Below are 25,297 nucleotides of genomic sequence, written 5' to 3' on the forward strand. Positions count from 1 at the left end.
ATAGAAGCAAAAACATAGAGTCAAATATAATGGCTCTGAATGATTGATAGGCTCCAATAAGCGAATTCGTATCATGAATGCATCTACTTGCTAACTTAGGTATTCTCGGATTAAAGACATGTGAAACCCCTTCGTTTATAACCATTATAATTCCTACACATTCTCACCTGTTCTCATTCACACAGACCAATCACCCTGCAAGATCACTCACATCTTCAAAATGCTGCCCACTCTCATTCTTCCTTCGGCTTTTCCCACATACTCAGCTGTTCCTCCAAGACACTGTTGAACCATTGTGACCGCTCTAGGATAGGAGCATGTCCCATATCCTCCACGATGTGTACAGTAGCTGGCTTCATAACCTTGATAAGTCTCTCGCCGTTGGGGAACGTGATCATATTGTCGCGCTTCCCATGCATAATGAGAAGACGCTCAGAACCAACAGCATCTGCTATCTGACGCAGTTGGTCGTCTGACTTGTTATGTAAGGCCGCTGCTGCGAGTTGACACATGAGCATAGTGGAGCTGAATACTTCAGGGTTACGTTTCTTGGTAAGTTCCTGAGCTTGGAAACGCTGGAAGTTGGATTCGAATAGACGGTATGTTGGACCAGCCTCTGTTGGTGGTGGACCACATCTTGGGGTGACGCCGGGCTCGGGTAGCTCGTCATCATCTGGTGCGACGAGCCACTCTGGTGTGAAGAGCTTGAGCGATGTGTCGACGATAGTGCGCTCCATGGTCTTAGGAACAAGCCAGCCCATGCGCTCTGTCACTGTAGCCAAGAAGCCCGATGTATTCTGGACACGGGCTGAGGTACAGATGAGGGTAAGAGATTGCAGACGTTCAGGGATGCGAATAGCGATCTCTTGGCAGATCATGCCACCCATGGAGATACCTACGAGGTTGATGTCACGTTCAGCTGTCCAACCAACATGATCGATAACCTCAATGATATCGAGGGCCATGCCGCTGGTAGAGTAGACACCAAACGGCTTGTCGCTAGCGCCCATTCCCCGGTTATCAATGATTAGAACCGAGTACTTGTCGCCACGATCATGGCCGAAATACTTTGTTTGACGCTGCCACGAAGTCTTGACGCTTGCTAGGCCCATAACAAGCTACTTGTGTCGTTAGCGGACTCATTACCGTTTACTCGAAGTCGTTGAGGACGAATGTAACAAGGCAAAAGCGGTAAAAGCGTAATACATAGACGGAGAGATTGAGGAGATTTGACGGAAGAAACGTACCACAAGCTTGACGGGTCCTTCGCCGTGAATTTCCCATGCAATGCCAACTGGACCACCGCGACCTTCGGCAACAGATAGTTTACCTTGAGAGTGAGGCTCCAGCGCCCATAGAGTAGTTGGGTAGGCTGGATGGTTGAGGGTCTCCTCAATGGAGGGAAGCGAGCGAGTTCTGGGACGACGCATTGCGTGTAAGTGACCTTTGAAACCACACATGAGAACAAGTGAGATAAGAAAAGAATGCAGGTAAAGAAGATAACAATGAAGTAGAAAAGAAGACGATTAGGATGAAGGTGATGATGATGGAGGACTCACATGTCAGACGCCATAATAGATACTTGAAGTTGTTTGCTTTTATATCACTGGTTCCTTCTGCGCAAACACGGTTGTGTAGCTCACAGGAAGGTCTGAGCTGAGCTGTCTTGTCGCAAGAAGAGCAACGACGCTGTTCGATCTAGTAGGTAGTATCTGTAGGTTGCGGGTATCGTAACCAAATCTAAGAATGTCACCAAACTAAGGTAGACTAGCCTACGCGAGGAGTTGAAGAAGATGAGGGAAGAAGAAAAGAGGTGATGAGTTTTGCAGTATGTATTGTGATATATCTAATGTAAAAAGCAATTAATCACTTTTCAGGAGCAGTTGGACCAGGGGTCCAAAGCAAAGTGGAGAGGAGGGGAAAGAGAAGAAAATAGCCCGAGATCTCCAGCTACCTATGAATCACAGCTCGTCCCTTTGGCTATTGTGACGTTGTTCCTGACCTCGGCACTAGACTAGGTAGACTAACTAGTAACAACTAACGCCACGTGCCAAGAGAGATATGTAGAGAGATCCGAACATGGATGGTATGGGCTAAGGCTGCTGCAAAGCCGCTCTTTACATTCCAGGCTGTTCACGGTAGTGATCATGGCGAGAATGATTTGGAAAACTCTCAAGCCTCGAGAGATATATATAGTAAGGTATCCATTAGCCGAGGAGTTTAAAATGTTCACTTCATGTGCGGCGCATTCATCATTAACCAGTGCTTTGCTGATACAAGAGCTGAGACAAGTGCATACACAGGTTGGAGAAGAGTCGCAGAAACCAATTTGTGATTGATCATGCCCGCTAAATCTGAAGTTATTTTTCATCTCATCATTTCTCACTTGTCCATTTCTCTTTTCTTATAAATGGCGATCCCTCTATCCCAGTTCCAACGGAATCCTCCACCATTCTACGCGCAGTCTCTCATCCTCCACCTCAGGGCATCACCAGTCCGATACCACTCAGGTTTTCCTCATCGAGTTGGTTCTTGCGATCAACACCACCGGCGATGGGGTTGACGCGGTAGTTGAACAGGTAGTAGTGGAGCTGACCATCACCAGCGCCAAACTTCTGCTGCTCCAGGAAGAGTGCGTTATCCATCAGCGTCAAAGCGTTAAACACATCAAACTTGTAGCGCTTGGAGACGATGAGGGCATCATGCACCAGTTCGTTGAGGCGCTTCTTCAGAGCAGCCTTGTCGAACTTATCCTGTAGAGCCACCTCTGTACCATAGTAAAACATGTATGCCACCTTGATAACGTTGTGCTTGGAGTTACCGATAGCAGTGGACTCGATACAGAAGAAAGAGAAGAAGTCAGTGATCTTGTTGTTCTCATCCTGTATGGTGCATTAGCGTTGGTGCATATATGTGTGGTTAATCTAGTTCAACTTACCTCAACAACGTAGGTCCATACAGCCTGCTGCTCATTGGGCCCTGTCTTGGGCAAGAACCAATGCAGAGCTTCCTCACGCGTCATTTTTGGTGTCATATCGAAGCGCGTGTTGTAGCGATGGTACAAATCCATAACGGCCTCGATATCCTTTTCTTGCAGCGGGCGTAAACCTCTAATAGTGGTGTCATCAGGCAGCGCATACTTGCGAACCTGATATTGAGGCTTGCTGTTGGCAGGAAGAGGGCTGAAACCGCACTCGTAGAGCTTCTGCCAGTTGATCGCACGATGGAAGTATCTGCAGGTGCTGACAGGCTTGGGGAGGACCACGCCAGCAGTGTAGAGACCTTGCCAGATACCGTCGAGGTTACTGCGGCGGGTGATTTCCTTGATAAGCACTGGTGTGAGACGCTTGCCTCGGAGCTTCTTGTGGATGGCCAGGAAGTTGACCTCAGAGCAAGTGACTACGTTTTCGCGAACTCGAAGGTGAACAGGAATGGCGGAAATGAAGGCGCACAGCAGGCCAGACTGAGAAGCGCGCACACCAACGTGGTATTCCTTCTTCCAACCAGGAGGCATCATAGCCCTGCCAATGTTAGTACGAGCTGTTCTACGATGGTGGTCTGTTCATAGATCGTTGGTGAGTACAACTTACCATCGCAGGATAGTTGGCGAGTAGTTGAAGCGGAACATGGCCTCGTCGTCCTCAACGTAGTGCTTGTTGAGGAGCTCATAGACCTCCTTGATCTCCTCCTCCTTTGTCAAATCCATGGTAACCCATTCGAAACCGGGAATCAAAGCCGAAGGCTCCTTGTCGACCTCCTCGACCTTTTGAATGCGCAGGGGGCCCTCCTTCAAGTTGTTGTCCTCTCCGAACTTGGGCACAGGCTGCGTCTGCCAAAACTTGTATGAGCCCATATCCTTGGCGTTCTTTCCACCAGCAGCAAGACCAGTCATGATATCCTGGAGGGACATCTTCTTGAGCATATCGGCGGCCTGGTTGGCGGAGGGGTTGTCGCTCTTGGAGGCCTTGGACACCTCCTGGGCGAGGGCCGGGTTGAGAGCGAGGAACTCCTTGATCTGTTGAGGAGTGAGGCCATCGAGGGCCTTGTGGAAATCGGCATCGGTAGGGGCGGACTTTGAACCAGTCAGAGCATCTTTGACCTTGGAACGCTTCGACTTCTTCTTCTTTTTCTTCTTCTTGTCGCTTGATCCCTCGGCAGCGTGCTCCTCCTCGTGCTCTTCCTCGGATCCGGATTCGGCGTGGTCGTCGGCTTCGGCGTCAGCTTGTGCGATTGCCTTGCCCTTGAGCTCAGCGTTCGTCTCGTCGACGACGGGCTCAACTGGTTTGGACTCCTCGGACATGGCTGGTTCGAGATGGACCTTTGGTGTAGCAGGTGATGTAGGTGCCAACAACTGTACTTACGTGGGGTGGGGGGTTGAACGAGAGCTCTTTGGTGGGGTTATTATTAGTGGGAGATGTGCGAAACATGTGCCTGGCATCCACTATTCCAGAAGTGGCTCTTGGCTCCTTCAAACAGTAGATGAATATGCTGAAAGCTAAGATTCAACAAACAAAGAAGAAATTAATAGTATTTTAGCTGAGAAATCAAGTTGGGTTTGGGTAATAGGTTCATGGGTTATTTGATTCTTATGTAGATGCAAGCTACTTGAGTACATCTCAGAGCTAGATGACAATGAAGCCAATGATAGTATCTAGTATATATGACGAGTGAGTAACTATCAACCCCCGGGAGTTGCTCAAAACAGTATCTAGTAGTCTAGAGGTACCTAACCGAGACTTAATGCGAAACTGGGTTTCCTTCATACTTCGTGGAATCAAGCCAACTCAAATGAATCAAGCGATTCGAATGAAGGTACTCCCAGTCAGGATAAGACGTCGAGAGCAGGTACTCACCCAAACTCCTAAACAACCATAATAGTCATGGAGTTGGGTGAGGAATATAATGAATGCCAGTGCTGGTTCTATCAATACTACTCATTCAACTTTCACTTAGAAATAGGCTGCTCATCATTGTTATAAGTCGTCCCATGGAGATCAAAGGCTCGCATGATAGCAAGCGCAACTGGTGCATAGCCCATGATATCGTTGTGACCTATCGACTCATTAGTTGGTCTGTCTCAAATCGAGTTAATTTTACACACCTCCATATGGGAAAAGTTCCTGTCGGATAATCATGTCAGGTTTGGCTTTCCATGTGGTCACGAATGCATCCTTTCCCTTACGAATGGTGCGTTCTTCTTTCCAAGCTGCAAAGTCATCATCGTCCATGATTCCCACCATCTCCTGTGCAGCGGCCCGGAACAGCTTATTGTCTTCGGTCCATGGGATGTCTTTGTCATTCTTAGCATGGATTAGATTGAGTCTGAGCCTTGTTCTTGTGTGCCGCACGACATTAGCCAAACGCTCATCCGAATGCCATTTGTCGACAACGAATCGGTGAATGAAGCGTATAAGGGTAGGCCACATTTGGAAGGGTGCGAGGACGGGGACAACACCTCCAATACGGTAACCCAACAAGAGATTGGCTAGATCGCTGAAGCCTGCGACGATGGTGACTCCAGCGAATTCGACGCCTTGGAGAGCGTACTTTTCGGCGACTGCGCTGACGACGGCTGTACCCAAGCTCTGTCCAAGGAGAACGATGCGACTGGCTGGGACACCTGCGACCTTGGTAGCCCAATCCACAAGTGTTGCAGCATCTTGAATTACCCCAGTCTCAGTAGGTGAGCCCGTGGAGTGACCAAACCCTCGGTAATCAATAGCAACGACATGGTATGAGGAGGTATCAGTTAACGAATGATAGCTGAGTGGACGAATCGCTTGTGCGATATGACCGGCGTTCTACGTGTGACGTCAGTCGATGCTGCTGACATTTTGAGACAACCACTTACACCATGAACTGAAAAGGATGTGAGCGGTGAGTGGGCGAGAGTATACATGATAGGGACTTACAGTAAAGGACCAGTCGAGATTCTGGGTCTTCTTTTAGTAGACGAAAAGACTCGGTTTGGGTGAAATCGGCTGAAAACCCTGGTTCCTGGGATTCGATTTTGGCTTCATTCTGAAGGTAAAGTGGCAGAGGAAGAATATGCCAAGCATATATCTTTTCTCCATCAGGAGTCTTGAGCGAGAAGGGGGTAACTTGGTTTCCTGGAGAAATGTCGATAAGTCGTCGTCATCATTATAAGCTTGATCGCTGCTGTATGAGCGATGCATTCAACTTACGAGCGAAGCCCCATCGTTCTGGTTGATTCACATTATTCCATAATAACGTATTGATTTTGTGAGCGTATAGAAAGCTGTATATAAACTGTCAGTTAAAGAAATGCAAGTTGAATAGCAGTACCCTTACTGTCTCTGAAAGAAAGGCGTCATGCCCAGCCCGAGGAAGACGCAATACAGACCCAGTGGCGCCGCGACCACTGCAATTACAGCCCGTACAGCGGGATGTAGAGACGTCATGATTGGGCAGGCAATCGCGAGGAGAAACAAGCCAAGGGATTTATAAGGAGAAAATCAGTAGGTACGGATATAGGTAAAGAGATAAAAAAGAAAGAAAATACAGGGATTAATGCAAGTGATATTCTTAACTGTCACTGTCGCAGGATGTACAGTCATCAACTGCAGGATTCTTGGGGGACTGAGGTTGAGCGGACGTTGCTTTGTTCGCGCTAAGCATCGGTGATCAGCAGCGGAACTTATCACGCGGGGAAAATTACGAGTGCATCCAAGTACCCTTCCTGCCCTCGAGGCGCGTCTGATGCGGCTCGGGCTGTGGCTCCACCTCTTGAATAGCAAGAAAGAGCCGCGGACCGACAACATGTCTGGTTGATAATCTTGATCCAACAGGATTGAGTATTGAACTGTGCATGATTTATACCGGTGAACCACTCTCTTTGAAGCCACTGCGTACACTAGCACTTCAGATCAACTGGCGTTATGTTTTTCCTTGCTTATCACTCATCTGGCTCTATTCCATGAATATCACGGTCACTCTTGCGGCGCTTCCAGAAAAAACGGCCGAGCGGGCCTCGACAGGCTGCAAAGTCCCCTGAGCCCCAGCTTCTTATTTGACTCTAGGCGCTGTAGTGCTAGATTCGTAGGCCCGCGCCCAGTCCAGAATTGGCAGTGCTTGGCTCCTCCGCCTTTTCTGACCAATAGCGTCTCTGCGTTTACTCCCCATTCTCCATCATGAAGGTGTGTCGGACCTGCACCACTGAGCCTCGGATTTCTGGCCGTGGCTGTTACTTTACTATTACCTTTCTCTTTCCAATGGGAGTCTCCATTCCCATCTTCCATCTTCCACCTCCATGCTCCCTCGACCTGCCCGCGTGACTCAACTTCAGCTTCACGTCACCATCCGATAATTTTTTATGCGAAAATAACCCAATATTAAGCTCTACACGTCCATATTGCATCCAGACGCGCCTTGCATGGTCTTTATATATAATGATTGGCTTCCGCTTTACAGTATAATTTTGTTGCGCTTTCTTTAGTTTGTCTACTGGACGAGCTGTCATATGGAACGAAAGCGCAAATTGCCTGCGCGGGCAGCTGCTCGAGGAGAAACCGCTGCAAAAAAGCGCAATGTTACGCCCCGAGAGCGCTCTGCGACACCCGCTGCTCCCCCGCCAGCGCCAGTCCCAGCCCCAGATCCGGAGCCAGAAGAGCCTCCGCCGCCGCCGCTGCCCAAGTCGGTCCAGGCTGGCAAACCGCTTCCTACGGTCGAAGTCGCGCAGCCTGAGGATCTCTCTTCCAAGGAGTATCAGTCTGTTGGCGAAAGGTACGTCATGTTAGAGTGCAGCATGAGGGAATGACACAGACTAACGCGTGGCTCCAGCGGCGTACTCGCCGAATCGCTCTCACGATCCCGTCACAAATGGATTAGCGAAGGTCTTTTTGCTAAATATTGGACGAAACCGCACAAGCGCAAGGGTGTACTCAACGAAGACCCCAAGAATCCGCCCAAGGAGACCATGTCAAAGGTCGGCAATGTGACAATCACAATCGAGCCGCATATAATCGAAGCGACGATGTATGTGGTCAAGGATCCAAAACCGAAAGTCCAACCATCACCACAACAACAACCGCAGCAACGTCCGATTATTCAATATGGCCCTCCAAATGGCTCGATGCCCCCACCAGTCGCACCTCCAGCACCGACAGCTGGCACCCCCAACCAGACCAAGGTAGCTACGCCAAAATCTGTGCCGCCCAGTCCAGCCCCGGGTGCGGCTCAGAGTCCGGCGCAACCACCTCAACCTATTCCTCGGGCTCCTCAAGTTCAGACTGCCGCCCTGTCGACAGCTCAAAAGCCTGGAAATGCTCCGCCATCCAACATGACACCACCTGCAAACCCGACCTACCAACAGAGACCACAAGCTGTAGGAGGACCTGTAGCACCATCTCCAACCCCTCCGCCAGTAGGGCATCCGTCACCTAACGTTACTGGGCCGGCTGCACCGATTCCAGCACCGGCGCCAGCTGGCCCAATGGCCGCTCCTGCAATGTCTCCAGCGCCGAGACCACCGCCAAATGCTCAAGCACCAGCAGGTGGCCTCGCGAAGCCCGCCCCAGCGCCAGGACCTGCAGCGCCAGGTTCCGCGCCTGCGGCGAAACCCTCTGCAAATGACCCTGTTATTGCTTTGCTCGCGCAAAAAGCATCAGGAGACGCAGAGCTTCGTGATCTCATGAAGAGAGTGGCCGTGGGACAGGCAAAAGAGGGCGAATTGGCGCATTTCCAAAAGATAATTGATCAATTGAATGCGGAATATCGAAGCAGGGGAGGGCAACAAGGACCATCAGCCGACCGACTTTTAGTGGATGGTCGAACGGTTCAATATTTCGCTACTGAGGTTCGGACCATTCTTGACATTGTTCTGGCTTCAAACCCCAACCAGAAATCGTCTGACTTGCGACCACCACAAGGAAGTGATCCACTCGTCGTTCAGCTTGTCAAAACTGCCTTGGATGATACAAAGACTCGAGATATGATCCGCAGGATTGCGGAAAGCCGACCGGGCTTCACCGATGCCACGGATCTGAAGGAAATATTGGATAGACTGCACCGCGATATGAAGAGTGCGCCACAAGCTTCTGCTCCAGTACAAAACCGACAGCCAGCTCCGAATGGCATGCCAAATGGTCAGGCTAAAGCGCCACAAACTTCGGCCTATCCTGGGGTTCAGGCTCTACGGTCCAAGGGGCCTCCACCTGCTCCCAAGCAAGATGTCACGGCAGTTGTATTCGACTTTGGAAGTGGAGATCGATATCTTTTCCCCAAGTTCAGCATCTTGGAATATTTACCTACATCATCCGGCCAGCAAGTCGTCGCTTCATTCCTGATTGTTCGTAAGGGAAGCACGTCAGAATATGGAGGAGACCCCAAACTTGATTATTACCAGCCTGTCACGATACGCCTTTTCACGCAGACCGGTCGCCAATTGGATAATCTGGCACGAGTTGTTGCTCCTCAGGATGAGGTTCGGCGTTATATGGATGATGTGATGGACAACATGACAAGGGCTGAGTACGTGCTTTTGGCCATGAGGCTTCCAAAAGCCTCACCAGATGGCGAGAAGGATGGCACAGCTTCGGAGGAACCCAGAACCAATGGATCTACACCAAAACCCGACGCAGCAACCGAAGCAAAGGCCGCCCCGAAACCTGGTGTCCTCTGGATTTCCAAAGGAAACTCAGAAACGCCATCAGTGGAAGGGCGGTTGTCTAAGCCTGCTCGGGATGCTGAGCAGGAAGCGGAGGCCAAATATCAGCGTTTGATAAACCAGGTGTCCGCTAAAAACACTGGAGCTTAACACGCTCAGTTCTCTGTACGGCTCTTTTTTTGTATAAACTTATATTTCTTTGTCGGCGCGAATTTATCGGGATTGGGACTTTGGCGAAGTCGGGAGCGTGGAGTAGGTCATTTTTTTCTATATGGGCAGGGGGCATGCTCGCTTTGTTTTTTGTATTGGAATAGATTATAAGGAATCAAACAAGGACTGTACGAATCCAATCTGGACGGTATATTCGCCTGAAGAGCACTTGCGTGTGGTAACCCAATGTCCAGGTGAATCCGGCTCGAATTGAGTTTCACACACCGCCTTTGTTTGTGGCCACACAAATACCATTATTACATCTTGTAGTGGTTTTCACAGATTCTGCGTCCGTGATCGAACTCAGGGCTTGCTGAGCCTCGTTTGAAATCACCAGTGGCCAAGTAGATACGCACACATGCACCCATTGACAGTCATTCTGCATTGACAGTTATCTTGCGAAACTTGAAAACTGCTACATTATCATGCTGCGTGAACTTGACATCGACCATAGATATAGAGTATGAAGTTGTTATGCAGATAGATGACTGTCTTCCTAGTATGGGAGGTGACATGAAGCTGTATGCATATCGGCCGTTTTGAAGACATGGCGAGAAGTAAAATCCAACCTGTGACCAGCGGTCACAAGTGGCAATTCGCCATTTCCATGGAAACACCGCCTAGGAGAACTCCGAGGTAGGCTTGGGTCTGATGATAAGTGGCATTTACGAAATGAGAGGAAGGCCATCGTTTCTCAAGACCAGGTTGTGGCGAGAGCACAATACGTGAGGAGGCCGAACCGGACTGACCACTCGCCATAACATTAAGGGCTTAGTGATGACATCGCAGTTAATATCCATCCAGTTGAGGGCACTCCAGGAAGTTACTTTATCTTGTCGTAATGATAGCCCACCCCTCAGCTCAGCGATGCTTCTATAGTGTCATCTTGGATATCATTGACTAGTATTGACCAACAGAGCGCTCCACCAAAGATCAAGTGTATCTCTGAAGCGACTATATGAGATATCGCCTCATGTAAGTGTCATCCACGGTGAGAGAAACATATCAGTAGGATAGCCATGAAACCCTATGTACACGAGCAGCCAATCGCCTGGGCCAACCCGGACATATCCCAAACCAAGCCAGAAGAATATTGCGCCATGATGCCATGTTAAAGAGGAGAAGGCGAAGCCATCCCTCATGATCAGTGGCAATCCCGTGACCCCTCTCAGGTATAAGTTGACCCCAATGTCTACATTGGGACCTTTTCTGTTTCTCTTCTTCGATTCAAAGCTCAGTCAAGAACATCTCGTGTATACCTAGTTTGACTTACTCATCTACTCTTCTTGAGAGTGAGTATCTCATCATGAGGTTTTCCACAACCGTCCTCGTTGCCATCCAGGCATCGATGGGCCTGGCTCATGCTATTCCACCTCCTTTTACCAAGTATCTCGACAAGATCGACAATCGGGTTGAAGAAGACCATGAAAGACGAGGCCCCCTCACTGAATTCCGTAAGAAGTTCTTCAAGGGATACGAGGTGGCCAAGTCAACTACCCGTCACACGTTCCTCGTTCCCGAGGACAGCGAGTACGAGGCCAAGAAACACCACCACGACAATGAACATGGCACCACAAACTATCATCCCCATGGTCATGAGTCCGAAGACAGACATGACATGAAGAACAAGTATGAACCTCAGAGACATCATGTCTCCGAGAAGCCCCGTTTCAAGACGCACCAACCTGAAGGAGACTACAGCCACGAGGAACACTATCACCATAGCGAGAGCTATGACAACCCCAAAACAGGACATCATCACAACGACTATAACTACGAGACTGAGTACCCTAGCGAGGAGCACAAGGATAAGAAAGATTATCCGACAGAATCCTTTGACCCGTCCGACGATCGTTACGATCTCAACGAACATGATTTCGATAAGTACTTCATCAAGGACCATGACGCCTCCTCAAAAAAGCATGAATCAGACGATATTGGGGATCCCCAGGGAAGTCCCTCCAAGCGATGGACCTCTAAGGGTGATGTGATGGGGCAGTGGTGGCAACCTAGTAAATCTAGGGAGCACTATAGGAATCCCAACAAAGAGCATACTCACTCCCACAAGTATAAGGTGGAACCTAGATTCCCTGATACTACCAAACCTTGGGCTCGACATGTCAAGTACACCGCCAAGGAGATACGTGACCTCCACAAGGCAAAGGAGCATGGTTTTCACATGCCCAAGCCTGGTTATCACCTGCCTGAGAAGTATGAGGCTGAAGTCGAGGATCAAGAGTACTCCCACTTCAACAAGCACCAGAAGGAGAACGACAACCTTCCCTACTTCGACAAGTACCGGGGAAAGTACCTCCCCAAGCAGCCTTTTGAGAAAAAGAGAAAATTCGTCCCCAAGGCAGAGTATGGTGCTGAAGACGACACTCATCACTCTTATGCCAGGGAGCATTACAAGAAGCCCGACTATGAGAAGGAGGATGAACAAAAGTACGGACCTGACTCTGAAGAGAAGTACCACGAGGAGGAGTACTCCGAGAAGAAAGGAGGCAACTCTAAGCTGAAGGGATTCTACGACTTCAACTTCGGGCACAACCCTGAAGAAGGAAAGTTCCTTGATGATGAGTCCTATACAACCAAGCATGGTGGTTCGGGCGAGCCCGAAGAGATCACTTTCAAGAAGTACTACCCCAAGAAGAGTGACAAGGAAGACAAAGAAGACGACCCCCACACAGCTAGGAAGTATGGTTACAGAAAGTATCATCCTAAGAAGCACAGCGCCTCTAATGAGGAGAAGATGCATGACCACAAGCGAGAGGAGAAAGAACTCAACTACTCTGAAGAGGACAAGAAGTATGAATACAAGAAGGTGTATTACCCAACCAAGTATGAGCCCAAGGAAAACACCAAGTTCTATCGCAAGCAGGAGGTTGGCCATGAAGATCATGGCTTCAAGTCGAAACCCCACAGCGTGGAGCACCACACACACTACTACGATGAGCCCGGCTACGAGAACGTCGTCCCAGGCTTCATGTGGGCTGGTCCTGGAGCTGTTACCAAGACTCCCTGTGCCTCCAAGGAGGGATGTCCTTATGGTCATTGGCATATGTTGGAACCCAAGGACGGCGAGCACAGACGCATTGGAATCACCGGAACCAATATCGTCGTCGAGCCCGACTACTCGAGGCCTGACTACAAGGAGGACATAGTGAACCACGTTTTGCCTGGCTACGAGAAGGTCATTCCCGGCTTTGAGTGGGCAGGACCTGGCCGCGTCACTGAAGTTCCCTGCCCCAGTGTCACGGATTGTCCTCAGGGAGGCTGGTTCATGCTTGCGCCCAGATATGGTGAACATAGACGTATCGCCATGAACTATCCCAAGGCCACACCTACACCCCGTCCTCATCCTCATCCTCAGCCCCACTCCACTATGCATTTCCCCCAGCCTGGCTATAAGCCTCCCACGCCTGTTGGATACGAGGGCAGAGCGCAGGAGAAGGACCACGATGAAAACGAGGGAGAATACAAACTGATCCATCGCCATTCAAGCCATATGGGGAAGAGGAGCATTGAAGCAAGAACCCCTTGCGGTAAGAAGGATCCCAAGGAGCCAAAGAAGCTTGACCCCAACAAACCACTCCCCACGCTCACAGTACAACAATTATGGAACTTTGAGAGACTCAGCACAGCGAAACGAAAAGATATCGTGAAAGATTACCCCTGGATGGATGAAGAGCTCAAGAAGGAGTTCCCTAAATTCAAGGAATTGACTCCTCGGTTGATCACTAAACTCAACGAGTTTTGGGCTATCCTTCACCTGGACCGCCAAGCCAACATGATATTCATAGAAGTTATGAAGAGAAAGGTTACGGGCGTCCCAAGAAAGAGAGCAACACCAGAACTCAGCGACGAGGAAAGCAACAAGATCGAGGCCTTGTCGAAGCGAGCAGACCCAAAACTCAGCAAAGATCAAATCAAGCGGATCGAGGCATCGCCTTCCTTTGCCCGGAGAATAGCTGCAGGAAGTCTCGACTTTGACCCAAAACTCACAGAAGAACTGGCCAATGCCCGCGGCAAGTTCTCTGCCAAACTTATTGCGAAGCTCAACAAAGAATATGCTCGTATCATGAGCGATCCCAAATACAAGGATATCCGCGAAAGGTATCTACCCAACTCGAAGAAATCGAAGAGAAACGCGGAAGAAGAAAAGCACTACTCGAAGAGATCAGAGCCACAACTCAGCGAAAGGGAAATCAAGAAGATCGAGGGACTATCTTATTCAATCCGCGGAATAGTTGCAAAGAAGCTCGACCTTAACCCTGAGCTCACAGCGGAGCTGGTTAAAACCGATAAGCTATCTGACGAGCTTATTGCGAAGCTTAATGTTGAATATGCTCGTATCAAGAGTGATCCCAAATACAAGGACATCCTCAACAAATTCTTCTCCAGCTCAAAGAGAGCAGAGACCCAACTTAGCAAAAAGGCTATTAAGAAGATTGAGTCATTACCTCCTAGGTACCGCGCAATGGTTGCAAAGCAGCTCGACTTGGACCCCAAGGTTACACGCGAACTTGTTGAATACAGTAAGATATCTGACAAGCTCGTTAAGAAGCTCAACGTGGAATATCGTCGCATCAAAGATGACCCCAAGTACAAGGATATCCTTGACAAGTTCCTATCCAGCTCCAAGAGAGAAGAGCCCAAACTCAGCCGGAAAATGATCAGCAAGCTTATGCGCATGAGCCGAAAGCAGCGCAAACGTGTTGCTAAGATGCTTGATATGAATCCCAAGCTCACAAAGGAGTGGGTTCGGGCCGATAAGACAACTGACGAGCTTGTTGCGAAGCTCAATGTTGAATATGCTCGAGTCTATAAGGATCCTAAATACGAGGGCCTCCTCCGAAGGATGGGATCCTTGTACAAGCGAAGAGGAGATGGGAAGGACTACTTCGGATGTTCTATAGACGATTGGCACGCACTCATGGACTTAACTCCCAAAGAGCGCAAAGAATTTTTAATACTAAGGGGTACGGAAGAAAAGGTTGCAGAGGAGCTTTCCAATATCGAACGGTGGACGCAACCAGATATTGAGAAGCTTGAAGTGGAGTATCAACGCTTCAAGTCAATCCCTGAGTATAGGCGAATTCACTACGGAAATCCTAACATGGACCCGTACGAGCCCAGGAAGGTCAAGCGAGAGAGTGAGGCTCCCGGGATCACTCAAAAACAACTGGACAGGATCATAGGCTCGAGCTCTTCGGCGCGCAGGATAGCCGCGCGACAGCTTGGCATGAGCCTTGAGCTCTCAGAGGAGATAGCCTACGCCGACGAGTTCTCTCCTGAGTTGATTAAGAAGCTTGATAACGAGTACAGACGCATCAAGAGCGATCCCAAGTATAGTGCTGTCCTCAAGAAGTTTGGTAACAACAAGAGCAAGCGGGACTCATACCACAAGGAAAACAATCATCTTGCAAACAATGATCATGAAAAGCGCCAGCTTGTCCCAAGCACGATGAATATTACACAAACCGAGCCAGACTCGGACTGGGAAGTGGACCTCAGTCCCCAATTCAAATACGCTCAGGCGCTTACGGAAGAGTTCATCGAGAGGTTTGCCGATATGATCCATGACAAGGTTGAAGAGGCGAAGAAGCAGAGGAAACTTGACACCGAGGCCACTCCAAGGTTCAATGCAACCAAGGCGCTAGACGAGTTGATCGCCGGTAACAGCAATGAGACTGTGAGCAGCCAGAACGCGACAGACTTGACAGCGCCCCAGGCAACCGGCAACCTGAATACGACCAAGTTGTTAGAGCCACAGGACGCTGCCGGCCAGAACGTGGCCGAGATCGCAGCGGATCAACCTGCCAGCAACCAGACTTCAAAAGATGGCGAGCTGAAAGACAAGCTTGAGCAGTCGAAGAAGAATGGATGGTGCAACGAGTTTCTTGGTGGGCTCGAGGATACTTTGAAGGAGTCTGTGGAAGCGGCGCAAGAAGAGGTTGGAGAGGCTGCAGAGACAGCGAAAGAGAAGTTTGCAAAGGCCGCAGAGAAGGATGATTAGAATGAGACATAGCGGTTGGAGAAGCTAGAGAAGATGTTAGAAATTGTTTCAAGGGAGGGGGTAAAGGTGATTTCTTAAATTCAGCTAGCTAAGAGTAGGAGATGCTACGATTCTCCTCATGTTTAACTCTCTTACATATGTAATGAACATTAATTGCCTAACCCGACAAAATGCCACCGTGACTTTGTGATTGTAATCTGGGAATAGCTTCAAACTCAACGAATCTTAACTCTGAACTGCTCGGGCCGATCATCTCGCCGATTCACGTGTCAATCAATTGGAACTTTGGAGGGCAGCACCGTCATTGATGCTTGGCGCAAGATAGAGCGACAGGGGAAAGGGGAAGGAGCGAATCATTACGTATAGGTACGTACCTAACTTACCCTGTCAGCAAGTTCACCCACTCTCAGATGGAATGTCATGAAATCGTCCAGGCAGACTCACATCTTGATCTGATCATATCATCAACAATTGCTGAGTTGTTTCAATCAGAAGCCGTTACTACAGTTCTGAAGTAATGAGAACACAGTGGCCCTTACAAAATGGGTCAGAATCTTTCGGATGAGCATCCGCAACGGCGGTCGCATGAAGAATTAACCCATCAACTTGTCAGTCGCTATCACCATCACCATCACCATCATGCTCCACCGCCAGAAGCATTTCACCATTGACTAACACAATTCTATAGGCTGAAAAGTTCAAGAAGAAATGCTTTACTTCCCTCGAATTGTACTCTCTCAGAGATGTCTTCAAAAGTCTTGCAGACCAGCAGGACTCTATCAAGTACCTCAAGGAGGATACCATTGCCCGGTACTTGGAGATACCAGATATCCTCGGCACCTCACCAGTGATATTTCAGATGGTATCTTATATTGGAGCATTCCCCTTTCTACAGGAAGCACCAGTAGTTCTGGAACTTCAGCGGATGATCATGGTTGTGGTCATCATGACTGAGCGCTACCGGACTGTTTTGGCGCGTGGCTCGGCAGACAGGACTAAACTTCTATTCAAAAGCTTAGCCGTATTTGACCGCAAGGTATCTGAAGCAGGCTTTCGACCAGATACCGAGACCTTGGATAGCCCTAAAACAAAGGACCATCATGAAGAGCCCAACTCTCAGACACCTGGCTTCGCCGTCGACGCAGCTGGCGAAGATGATGAAGAAGACGACGAAGACGACGATCTTGTCTTGACAGCTTTCGAATTACTGGACGTCAAGGACGCAGTGGACCAGGGCCATGCGCCAATCTTTCATGGCGCAACAATCCCGACAGACAACTTTCGGAAGCTCGTCATGCTTCTCTTATTGGCGGCCCCATTGGATCCTCAGGAGAGTCTGTCGATGTATTCACACCGCGTGGTCGGCGAAGAACTCGAAGGTCTCCGCGGAGCTGCCGAGTGCATTCTTGCCTCTTTCGTGAATGCCGAAACGTCAACTGGCATCAAGTACCACCATTTCAGAACTATCATACCTGTGATTTCACCTAATCTTTTCCGTGGCTTCAATGGTCTATTCGAGCGTTTCCTCTTCTCCCAAAATCTAGACTTTTCTAAACATCAAAATGATACCCCGTCAGCAAATTCACCACCCAAAACAGCACAGCCTCTACTGACCGATACTGGCGATATACTGAACCAAAACACCCTTTCGCAGATCTCACTGTTCCTCCCTGGTACGGACCTTTTCCGACGAGTCAGGTTACTGTACTCGGGTAATGATGCGGGCTTCTCTATGGGAAGTTTCCAGACGAAGGTTTTCAACTGGCAAGCCCCTACGCTGCTGCTGGTAAGTGGAACGAGACTAGGGGATGAGCCCGATGGTGGTCAGGAGGCAAGCTTTGCGGCATCTCTACCTCCAAAACGTTTCCCTCATGGAAGCAAGTCCGATCGACTCACGTTCGGTGTTTATGTTCGAGAACCTTGGAAGCATACTCATCGAGAATGCTTTGGAGATGCCGAAACCACCCTCTTCCAGCTTGAACCAATTCATGACGTGTTCCCGGCCTCGACCATCAATAAGGACTATGTCACGTTTACGAAGGCACCGGCACACCATCCTATGTTGTCATTTGGTTGTTCTCATCCACATCCCTCTCAAGCTCACAGAAAGCCCGACATGCTACACCTTGGCCCTGTGTCACTACTTCTTGACGATTCTTTTGAATTTGGAGTTTTTAACCATGACTATACTTCTCGAGGTGGTGCGTTCCATTCAAGTGTAGTGAGAAAGCACGATTTCCAGGACCGGTTCCAGATTGAGAGTCTGGAAGTTTGGGGCTGCGGCGGTGATAAGGAAGCACAAGCTCAAGCCGAGAAATGGGCTTGGGAGGAACGAGAAGCAGAAGCCCGCCGCAAGATCAATTTAGGCTCCGGGGATATAGAGGCTGATCGAGCATTACTGGAGATGGCAGGACTGATTGGGGGAAACCGAAGTGGAGGTTCAATGACATAGGGCTACTGGTTTCTTAGAAAGTCCATATTAAAACTGCTGTCCTGACTCCATGTCGGGCGCAATGGCATATAGCTGCGAGTAGATCGGCTTTGAACACCACCACATTGTACAATGAACTGCTCTCGTTACTCGAAAGCAACCAGCATGCACAAACAAGCATGAAAGAGCAAGATTTTCGTCCAACATAGCAATCATTAAAGTTGCCTAACTTCAAAGCATGAATCCTTATTGTATTCCAAGGTGCTATTCATCCGCTATCATACATGATGTGCTTCTGCCATAAATCAGCACATGAAACTTTTTGTACAAACCTCCCTTATGGCCAATCGTTTGATATGCAATCTCGATATTTAATCTTTTCTCTTGGAGATGATCTCGCCGAGATCACCGAGTGAGCTCTTGGGGTTCTTCTTCTTTTGCTTGGCGTTTTCCTCATCTACAACCTCGTCGACAACCTTCTCGATGCCCTTCTTCTCCTCATTGCTGCCCTGGGGCCACAGACCAATTCGGCTCAGAATTCCTCCATTGCTGGATGTCTCGGCGCCCTCAGGCTTTAGCTCAGTAGGGGCAGCGGTTGGTTGAGCGTCCTCGGCCCGCTGAGCCTGGGCTTGTTGTCTCCTCTTCTCGAGTCTTGCGCGCATAGCCTTCTCTTCGTCGTCTCGAGCCTCGAGCTCGCGAATCCACTTCTGGCGCTTCTCTTCGGCGTCCTTCTGCTCCTGGAGCTGGCGGAGTTCCTTGCTCTTCTCTCGATCCTTCTGGTAATACATGCTGCCGGCAAGCATGGCGAAGACGGTGAATCCCTGAGCTGCGACACGAGCTCGGAACATGCGGTTTGCCTGCTTTGAATCGCCGCGACGGAGGGCTCGGTAGGCGTTGACGAAGGCAAGAGTAGTCAAACCAATTCCTACATCGCAAAAGCGAGCTATTAGAAGCTATCCCATGCATAACTCGCTTGAAGGGAATATTACCGAGAGGGATCAGGGGCTCCTCTTTGATCTTTCGAACGACCTTTTGCATAGGACGTTCATTATGAAATTCCCTATACTATCGCATGAGCAGGGACTCAAAGGTATAGCAAGCTGGGGTCAATGAAGCATACGAGTCGCCATCGAAAGATGAGGGCATAGGGCCCGGGAGTGAAGGAGGGGCGTCAGCCATTATGTTGACGGACAATGCGATTGAAGGTGTGGGTTTTCAATCGGTAGCTTGGGAGAAGTAAAATCGAAGCTTTAGATAGTGGGCTGAGGATTTACAGTACAAAGGCGCCCACGATGGCTCCATTCTGTCAATCCACCCACATTAGTACTACGTACAAGCATCATCACTTTTCTCGCTGACGGCGAGCCCCACTTCAGTTCGAAGGGTACGTACCAACAGCTATCGATCGTCTTTCCACGTTTGGTCTAGCTTCGGCTCCATCAAAACCTCACAGCTTCCATCTCATTGTTCAACTTTAATGTATAGAAGCTGTCATCACCAGAAACAACTTATGATTCACTCGTTTACAGTAGTTTCTCCAAGCCAGCTTACCAAAAGTCCCGATATTCCAATTAACGCGAATTACAATCGAATCAGCACGACATATTCGAAGCCCGCTTCCACAACCACCCGCTTCCCCTGACACGTCTAGCTTCAACATCATGCGACACACATGATATAGCCCACAATGTGGTTGCCGACGCCGTCCGTCGAGAGTATAACGCGGCCACGGCTGGCTGTGGCCGTAGTCTCTGCGGTGGCTGCGCTCTCAGCCGGATACTACGCATACCAGGTCCGATCGCAAAGCTTCGAAACCCTGCCAGGTGGTGGTCTACACAGGAGCAATGCCGTACGACGTCAACGTCGGAGTCGGAGAACAGAAGACGGCTCAAGCTCATCGTCGGAGGCTGCGGGAGATGAGAATGCCAACGCAGATACGACTCAGCCTTTAGGCGATGGCGAGACGATTGTAGAAGGCGGAGATGAATGGTGGAACGACCCGAATTCTTTCCCTGCGAACCAACGAACTGGACATAATATCGTCACCCTTCTCTTTCGTGTCTCAGAAGATAATGCCCGCAGAAACGGATGCGTCCATAGGGGTTGCCAGTGTAACTCATGTGGGATGGTCCCCATTCGAGGGGTTCGTTATCGATGCGCAAACTGTGCCGACTTTGATCTGTGCGAAACATGCGAAGCCCAGGGTGTTCATATCAAGACTCATATATTCTACAAGATCCGGATCCCAGCACCACCTTTTGGTCCTAGACAGATGCAAGCGGTCTGGTACACAGGTGATCCAGATACTTGCAGACGAACTTTACCCCGCAGTCTCATACCCAAGCTGTCACAGGATACCGGTTTCGAGAGGCCAGAGTTGGAAGCATTTTGGGAACAATGGACATTCATGGCTAACTCAGAATGGAGGGATGATCCTGACGAACTTTGCGTTGCAATGGATCGTAAGACGTTCGAGCGATGCCTCGTTCCTACAGGAGGCTCCCGTCATGCTGAACCAAACCTTATTCATGATCGAATGTTTTCCTTTTACGACTCCAATAACGACGACTTGATTGGCTTCACCGAGTTTCTTCACGGATTATCGTATCGAAAGCGAAAGGACAAGCTGCGAAAGATCTTTACTGGCTATGATTTGGATAGCGATGGATATGTTGACCGAAAAGACTTTTTACGCATGTTCCGCGCATATTACGTGCTTTATAAGCAGATGCACAAGGACATTCTAGATGGTTTACAAGACCAATTGCTTGCCAGCACCGAAGCCCAGCAACTTGTCACCAGTCGCCAGCCGCTAAGCAGCCTGTTTGGACGAGAAGGTCGAGTCCCTCCTGGCGAAAGCCAGTTCCGCCATGAAGGCAAGACATATCATCGAGACGGCAGCGTTGACATCGCTGATGGATTTGAGCATGTCGTTGCGCCAGACCGTGGAGATACGGCTACGCGAGGAGACATCTTGACCAACTTATTCGCTTACGATACGGATCGTCGATTTGGTTCCCGAAGGCAGTTCATAGCCAGAAATGACACGGATAGCAACTGGAGAACGGTGCGTCGAATAAGTGACAGCGACGTCGACCGCACATACTGGGTTACCCTTTTGGAACCGCCGTCAACGTTGGAGGAACTTCCAGGGCTCATTATGGATGGTTTAAACCCAGAAATTGAGGAGCCTTCGGACGACGATGACGATGAAGACGATGCCACTGACGGTATCAACGGTATCCGCAATGGCGACAATGACACTGGAGGCCCTTCAAGGACGGAAAGTGAAATGAGAGCAGAGACAATCGCCAAGGATCGTAGCCGAGCCCCTAGACTGGATAAGCGAAAAAGAGACATGGCCAGGAAACAACTACACGAGCGATGGCGCAGACGGCAGTTCTATCTTGACGAAGAAGAGGGTGGCTTTGCGCCAGACGATTGGGAAGGCAGTGAGGATATCCTTAATGATTTCCGTCAAGCGGACGAAGGATCTAGCAAGGATCACGAACGCCATTCTACGACACAAAACGGTTCCAAGGCCCGGTTCACCAACGGCGATATGTCGGATGAGGGCTACCATAACAAGACCACTTCACCCAGTAGTGCTTCCGACGACATTCCAAGATGGAGAATACCCCACGCTGAACGGGACGCGGGCAAGGAGATCCTTTACCAGGTTACTCAACAGGCCTTCAATGAATTACTTGATACCATTTTCAAGCCAGCGGAGGATCTCGCTATAGAAGCAGCTGAAACAAAAGATCAGCGACAAAGGTACAAAGATGTACTAGATACCATCGAACTCGGCGACGATGAGAACGTCAAGCCCACAGGCGAGGGTGACACCAAGGTCAGGTCCGCTACGGATAAGACACTTGAGGAACTCCTGTCCGAGACTGGATACACCATCGCTTTGCCGGAAGGACGAAATGCCGTGGAAATCGACACCACAGTCGAGATCATCCACGAGGACGGAACAGCAGAACCTGCTCCCAAGCCAGAAACCGAGACAGTCGAGTCAGTCTCTCAGGATCGTAGCTACGATCCCACTTTGCCCCAGTACCGGCCCAACACAACACACGATGCGCCTTCATCTTCCGCTCGAATATACTATCCAATTACACAACCTCTCTCTGACAATTCCGATGGCGATAGCTCAAACGATGAAGAAACAGACAGTGCTCCTACATCAGACATGCTACGACATTGGAAACGTCTGAGTATCGCAGAAACTCAGGCTTCCAAGAGAGGCGGATGGGGCAAGCTAAGCTTCGATGAGTTCGAAGCTATTTACAAGAGCCAAGAGCATCAGGGCAACAGACTAGACTATCTTGGAAGTTGGATAGACTTTTGTATTCCTTAGGGATGGAATAACAAATACGGGAGTTATTATGACTGGCCGTAGGGGGGCCCCTTATCGATTGGAAGAGGTCACATGGTTTATAGGAATCTTGTACTTGTACAGCGATGAAGACTGTAAAAGCGCTATGTACCAGGCGTAGGGTAGCGATTAGATTAAGAGACGGAATGGTTGAATAAAATTTTACTCGTCTAAACTTTGTTTATTTGCTTTTGTCTATCATGCACTTGGCCCTCAACTTTCTGCTGTCTAGTATTACGTAGTATCGCACATATACTGTACGGAACAAGCAATACATTCAAGGTCATGTCAGTACTTCCAGTATTGAGTTGAAGTAATTTCTAGAAATTGGGTGTAATTTAGATTTCTCTTACACCTTTTGGCACATACTCATATTCTAGCAGTATGTATCGAACTGTAATGACCATCGATGCAGTCTTCGACTTGTAATCACAAAAGAAACAAGAGTTGGGTATACCATGATTGAATTAAATTAAGCTAAAACTAGTATCATGCGACCATCGTCACTCAAGCCTCCCCTCAGACCCATTGTCTCATGACCAGCATGCATTTATCTCCTCCGCCCCTTTCCTTCTTAAACCTGCTGTTGCGTAGAGTCGGCACCAGCGAAACCAAGTAGAGCGTTCCATGTGTCGGCAGTGCTCTGGTCGCGAGTTCCCAAAGCCTCAATCTCGGCCTGGGCACTCTCACAAGCTGCAACGGCATCCGCGCTGGCATCGCAGACGTTGGTGAGCTGGTCGCAAATGCGGTTGGTGATGATGTTGGGGTTGAGAGCTTCTTGTTGACCGTCGGCAATAAGGGGGTCTTGGGGAATAAAGGTCAACTCGTCAGCAGGGCGACCGTTGAGACCACCGATAAGGGCCATAGTGGGCTGGCAGACACCGAAGTCGAGAGCACCAGCATTGCCGTTTCCAGCATTTCCACCGGCGTTGTTACCGTTGTCGGCATCAGCATCATCAGCATCATCAGCATCATCATCAGCATTGCCATTGCCATTGTTGTTGTTACCATTGTTGCCGTTCTGGTTGCCATTGTTGTTGTCATTGTTGTTGTCGTTCTGGTTGTCATTCTGGTTGTCGTTACCATCGTTCTGGTTGTTGTTGTTGTTATTGTTGTTCTGGTTGCCATTGTTGTTGTTCTGGTTGTTGCCGTTGTCATTAGCGGCGTCATCCTCCTCGCAGTCCTCATCCTGGTTATCATTCTGGTTGTCGTTTTGGTTGTCGTTTCCGTCGGCGGGAGCGGTACCGTTGTTGGCTCCTCCGTTGCCTGCATCAGCATCGGCATCGGCATCGGCACCGGCATCAGCGTCGGCTCCGGCTCCAGCTCCAGCACCGCCTCCAGCAGCGCCATCCTGACCAGCGAGCTCGATGTTGTCGCCGTTGGCATCAACAGCTTGGAAGGTGCTGAATCCTTGAGCAATCATGACCTCAGCCTGTGAAAGACCAGTGGCATCAAAGGGGGTTGCGACGGAGGCGGCTGAGTTGGCATTCTGGGTGTCAGCACCATCGACAGCTGGGTCAACGAGGGGAATGATTCCTCGAAGAGCAGCTGTGGCTGGGAGAGCAGGGTCGGCACAGACAAAGGGTCTGTCGACAGCCGAAGGGTTGAAGTTGGTCTCAGCAGCGACGAGGCCAATGGCTGCATCGATAACTTCTTGGTCATCTCCAAGCTCATCGATCATCTGATCAGCGATGGTGAGCTGTGATATGTTAGTACATGGCTCTTCCTCATAACTCGAGTTACCCTTACCTTGTCACAAGGGCTAGCAGCGGCAAGCAGAGCACTGGGGATGCTACCAGCAATGGTGGCAGCAGCACCAGGGTCGCCGAAAGAGCCATCAAGTGCCTGAACAGCAGCAACGGGTTCCTGCTCCTGTCCGAATCGAGCCTCGGCGTAAGCCAAAAGAGCGGCAAGGATGAAAGTCTTGGAAATAGCCATTGTGAATGGTTTGTTGGTTAGATAATAGCGAGAGGTAGAGAGAATTGCTTGGAGATTAGAGAGCAGTGAAGCAACCAACCAGCGGTGCAAAAAGAAGGTATTAAAATAGAAGGAGTGGTAGAAGCGAATGCGTTCACAGAACAGCAGAAGAAGCAAGAAAAGACGAAGGTGAAGGAGATACTGAGAAGAGGCTTGTGTGAGTGATGATGATGAGAAAAAGAAAGGATGAATTTGAGGATAAACACTCTGACTTATATAGATGTTTCCTATATCAAAGAACGAATAGCTAAATCCCAATAAGCTCGTGTCAATGCAACATCTGGACAAGCTTGAACCCCGTCATGGCGATCACACGCAACTTGCTACCGTAGAGTTTGAAGAAACCATATCTGTAAGCGCCCTTGACACTCTAAGGTGCGACCCAAGCCGGGACGAAACTCTTGCGAACTGGGGTTCATGCTTCACTATCGTGGTGTTTTTGCAAGATTAGACTATAGCAAGTATGGTTGTATAGATGCTTAGTTGAGATAGGCTATAGTCTCGAACATCTTGGTCATGGTAAGTGACAGGCATTCGTCGCAAAAAGGCTCCTCCGACGGTCCGAAGCATGGTAGGTCTCGGATACGCAACTTCCGTCCCCTTTGACGCACAGCAGGTCGCAAAAGTGTAGACTGTAGTCTTGAGGCTGAG

General features: G+C 49.5%; 8 protein-coding genes across 8 annotated transcripts; 4 read left to right on the top strand and 4 right to left on the bottom strand.

The window, feature by feature from the left end:
- Positions 1 to 233: 233 nt before the first annotated feature.
- FIESC28_06615 (uncharacterized protein) lies at positions 234 to 1,430 on the bottom strand (the record flags this gene model as incomplete). Its single annotated transcript, XM_031160758.1, has 2 exons — positions 234 to 1,118; positions 1,248 to 1,430. The coding sequence occupies 2 exons, from the start codon at positions 1,428 to 1,430 to the stop codon at positions 234 to 236; spliced, it is 1,068 nt and encodes a 355-aa protein (XP_031015136.1).
- Positions 1,431 to 2,480: 1,050 nt separating this feature from the next.
- FIESC28_06616 (uncharacterized protein) lies at positions 2,481 to 6,422 on the bottom strand (the record flags this gene model as incomplete). Its single annotated transcript, XM_031160759.1, has 11 exons — positions 2,481 to 2,882; positions 2,939 to 3,521; positions 3,591 to 4,318; positions 4,362 to 4,387; positions 4,854 to 4,861; positions 4,950 to 5,052; positions 5,102 to 5,801; positions 5,852 to 5,859; positions 5,913 to 6,110; positions 6,186 to 6,259; positions 6,313 to 6,422. The coding sequence occupies 11 exons, from the start codon at positions 6,420 to 6,422 to the stop codon at positions 2,481 to 2,483; spliced, it is 2,940 nt and encodes a 979-aa protein (XP_031015137.1).
- A 729-nt stretch (positions 6,423 to 7,151) lies between these two features.
- Positions 7,152 to 9,775, top strand: FIESC28_06617 (uncharacterized protein; the record flags this gene model as incomplete). Its single annotated transcript, XM_031160760.1, has 3 exons — positions 7,152 to 7,157; positions 7,457 to 7,743; positions 7,801 to 9,775. 3 exons carry the CDS (start codon positions 7,152 to 7,154, stop codon positions 9,773 to 9,775), a joined length of 2,268 nt encoding a protein of 755 aa, XP_031015138.1.
- Positions 9,776 to 11,141: 1,366 nt separating this feature from the next.
- FIESC28_06618 (uncharacterized protein) lies at positions 11,142 to 15,854 on the top strand (the record flags this gene model as incomplete). Its single annotated transcript, XM_031160761.1, has 1 exon — positions 11,142 to 15,854. The coding sequence occupies one exon, from the start codon at positions 11,142 to 11,144 to the stop codon at positions 15,852 to 15,854; it is 4,713 nt and encodes a 1,570-aa protein (XP_031015139.1).
- A 542-nt stretch (positions 15,855 to 16,396) lies between these two features.
- FIESC28_06619 (uncharacterized protein) lies at positions 16,397 to 18,306 on the top strand (the record flags this gene model as incomplete). Its single annotated transcript, XM_031160762.1, has 2 exons — positions 16,397 to 16,462; positions 16,543 to 18,306. The coding sequence occupies 2 exons, from the start codon at positions 16,397 to 16,399 to the stop codon at positions 18,304 to 18,306; spliced, it is 1,830 nt and encodes a 609-aa protein (XP_031015140.1).
- Positions 18,307 to 18,656: 350 nt separating this feature from the next.
- FIESC28_06620 (uncharacterized protein) lies at positions 18,657 to 19,464 on the bottom strand (the record flags this gene model as incomplete). Its single annotated transcript, XM_031160763.1, has 3 exons — positions 18,657 to 19,210; positions 19,275 to 19,345; positions 19,406 to 19,464. The coding sequence occupies 3 exons, from the start codon at positions 19,462 to 19,464 to the stop codon at positions 18,657 to 18,659; spliced, it is 684 nt and encodes a 227-aa protein (XP_031015141.1).
- A 508-nt stretch (positions 19,465 to 19,972) lies between these two features.
- Positions 19,973 to 22,651, top strand: FIESC28_06621 (uncharacterized protein; the record flags this gene model as incomplete). The annotated part of the gene is made up of 1 exon (XM_031160764.1): positions 19,973 to 22,651. One exon carries the CDS (start codon positions 19,973 to 19,975, stop codon positions 22,649 to 22,651), a length of 2,679 nt encoding a protein of 892 aa, XP_031015142.1.
- Positions 22,652 to 23,243: 592 nt separating this feature from the next.
- Positions 23,244 to 24,607, bottom strand: FIESC28_06622 (uncharacterized protein; the record flags this gene model as incomplete). Its single annotated transcript, XM_031160765.1, has 2 exons — positions 23,244 to 24,368; positions 24,419 to 24,607. The coding sequence occupies 2 exons, from the start codon at positions 24,605 to 24,607 to the stop codon at positions 23,244 to 23,246; spliced, it is 1,314 nt and encodes a 437-aa protein (XP_031015143.1).
- Between the last annotated feature and the right edge of the window lie 690 nt (positions 24,608 to 25,297).

The sequence above is a fragment of the Fusarium coffeatum genome (assembly GCF_003316985.1).
Source record: "Fusarium coffeatum strain FIESC_28 chromosome Unknown BRIP53273_contig_142, whole genome shotgun sequence".
NCBI classification, from domain to species: domain Eukaryota; kingdom Fungi; phylum Ascomycota; class Sordariomycetes; order Hypocreales; family Nectriaceae; genus Fusarium; species Fusarium coffeatum.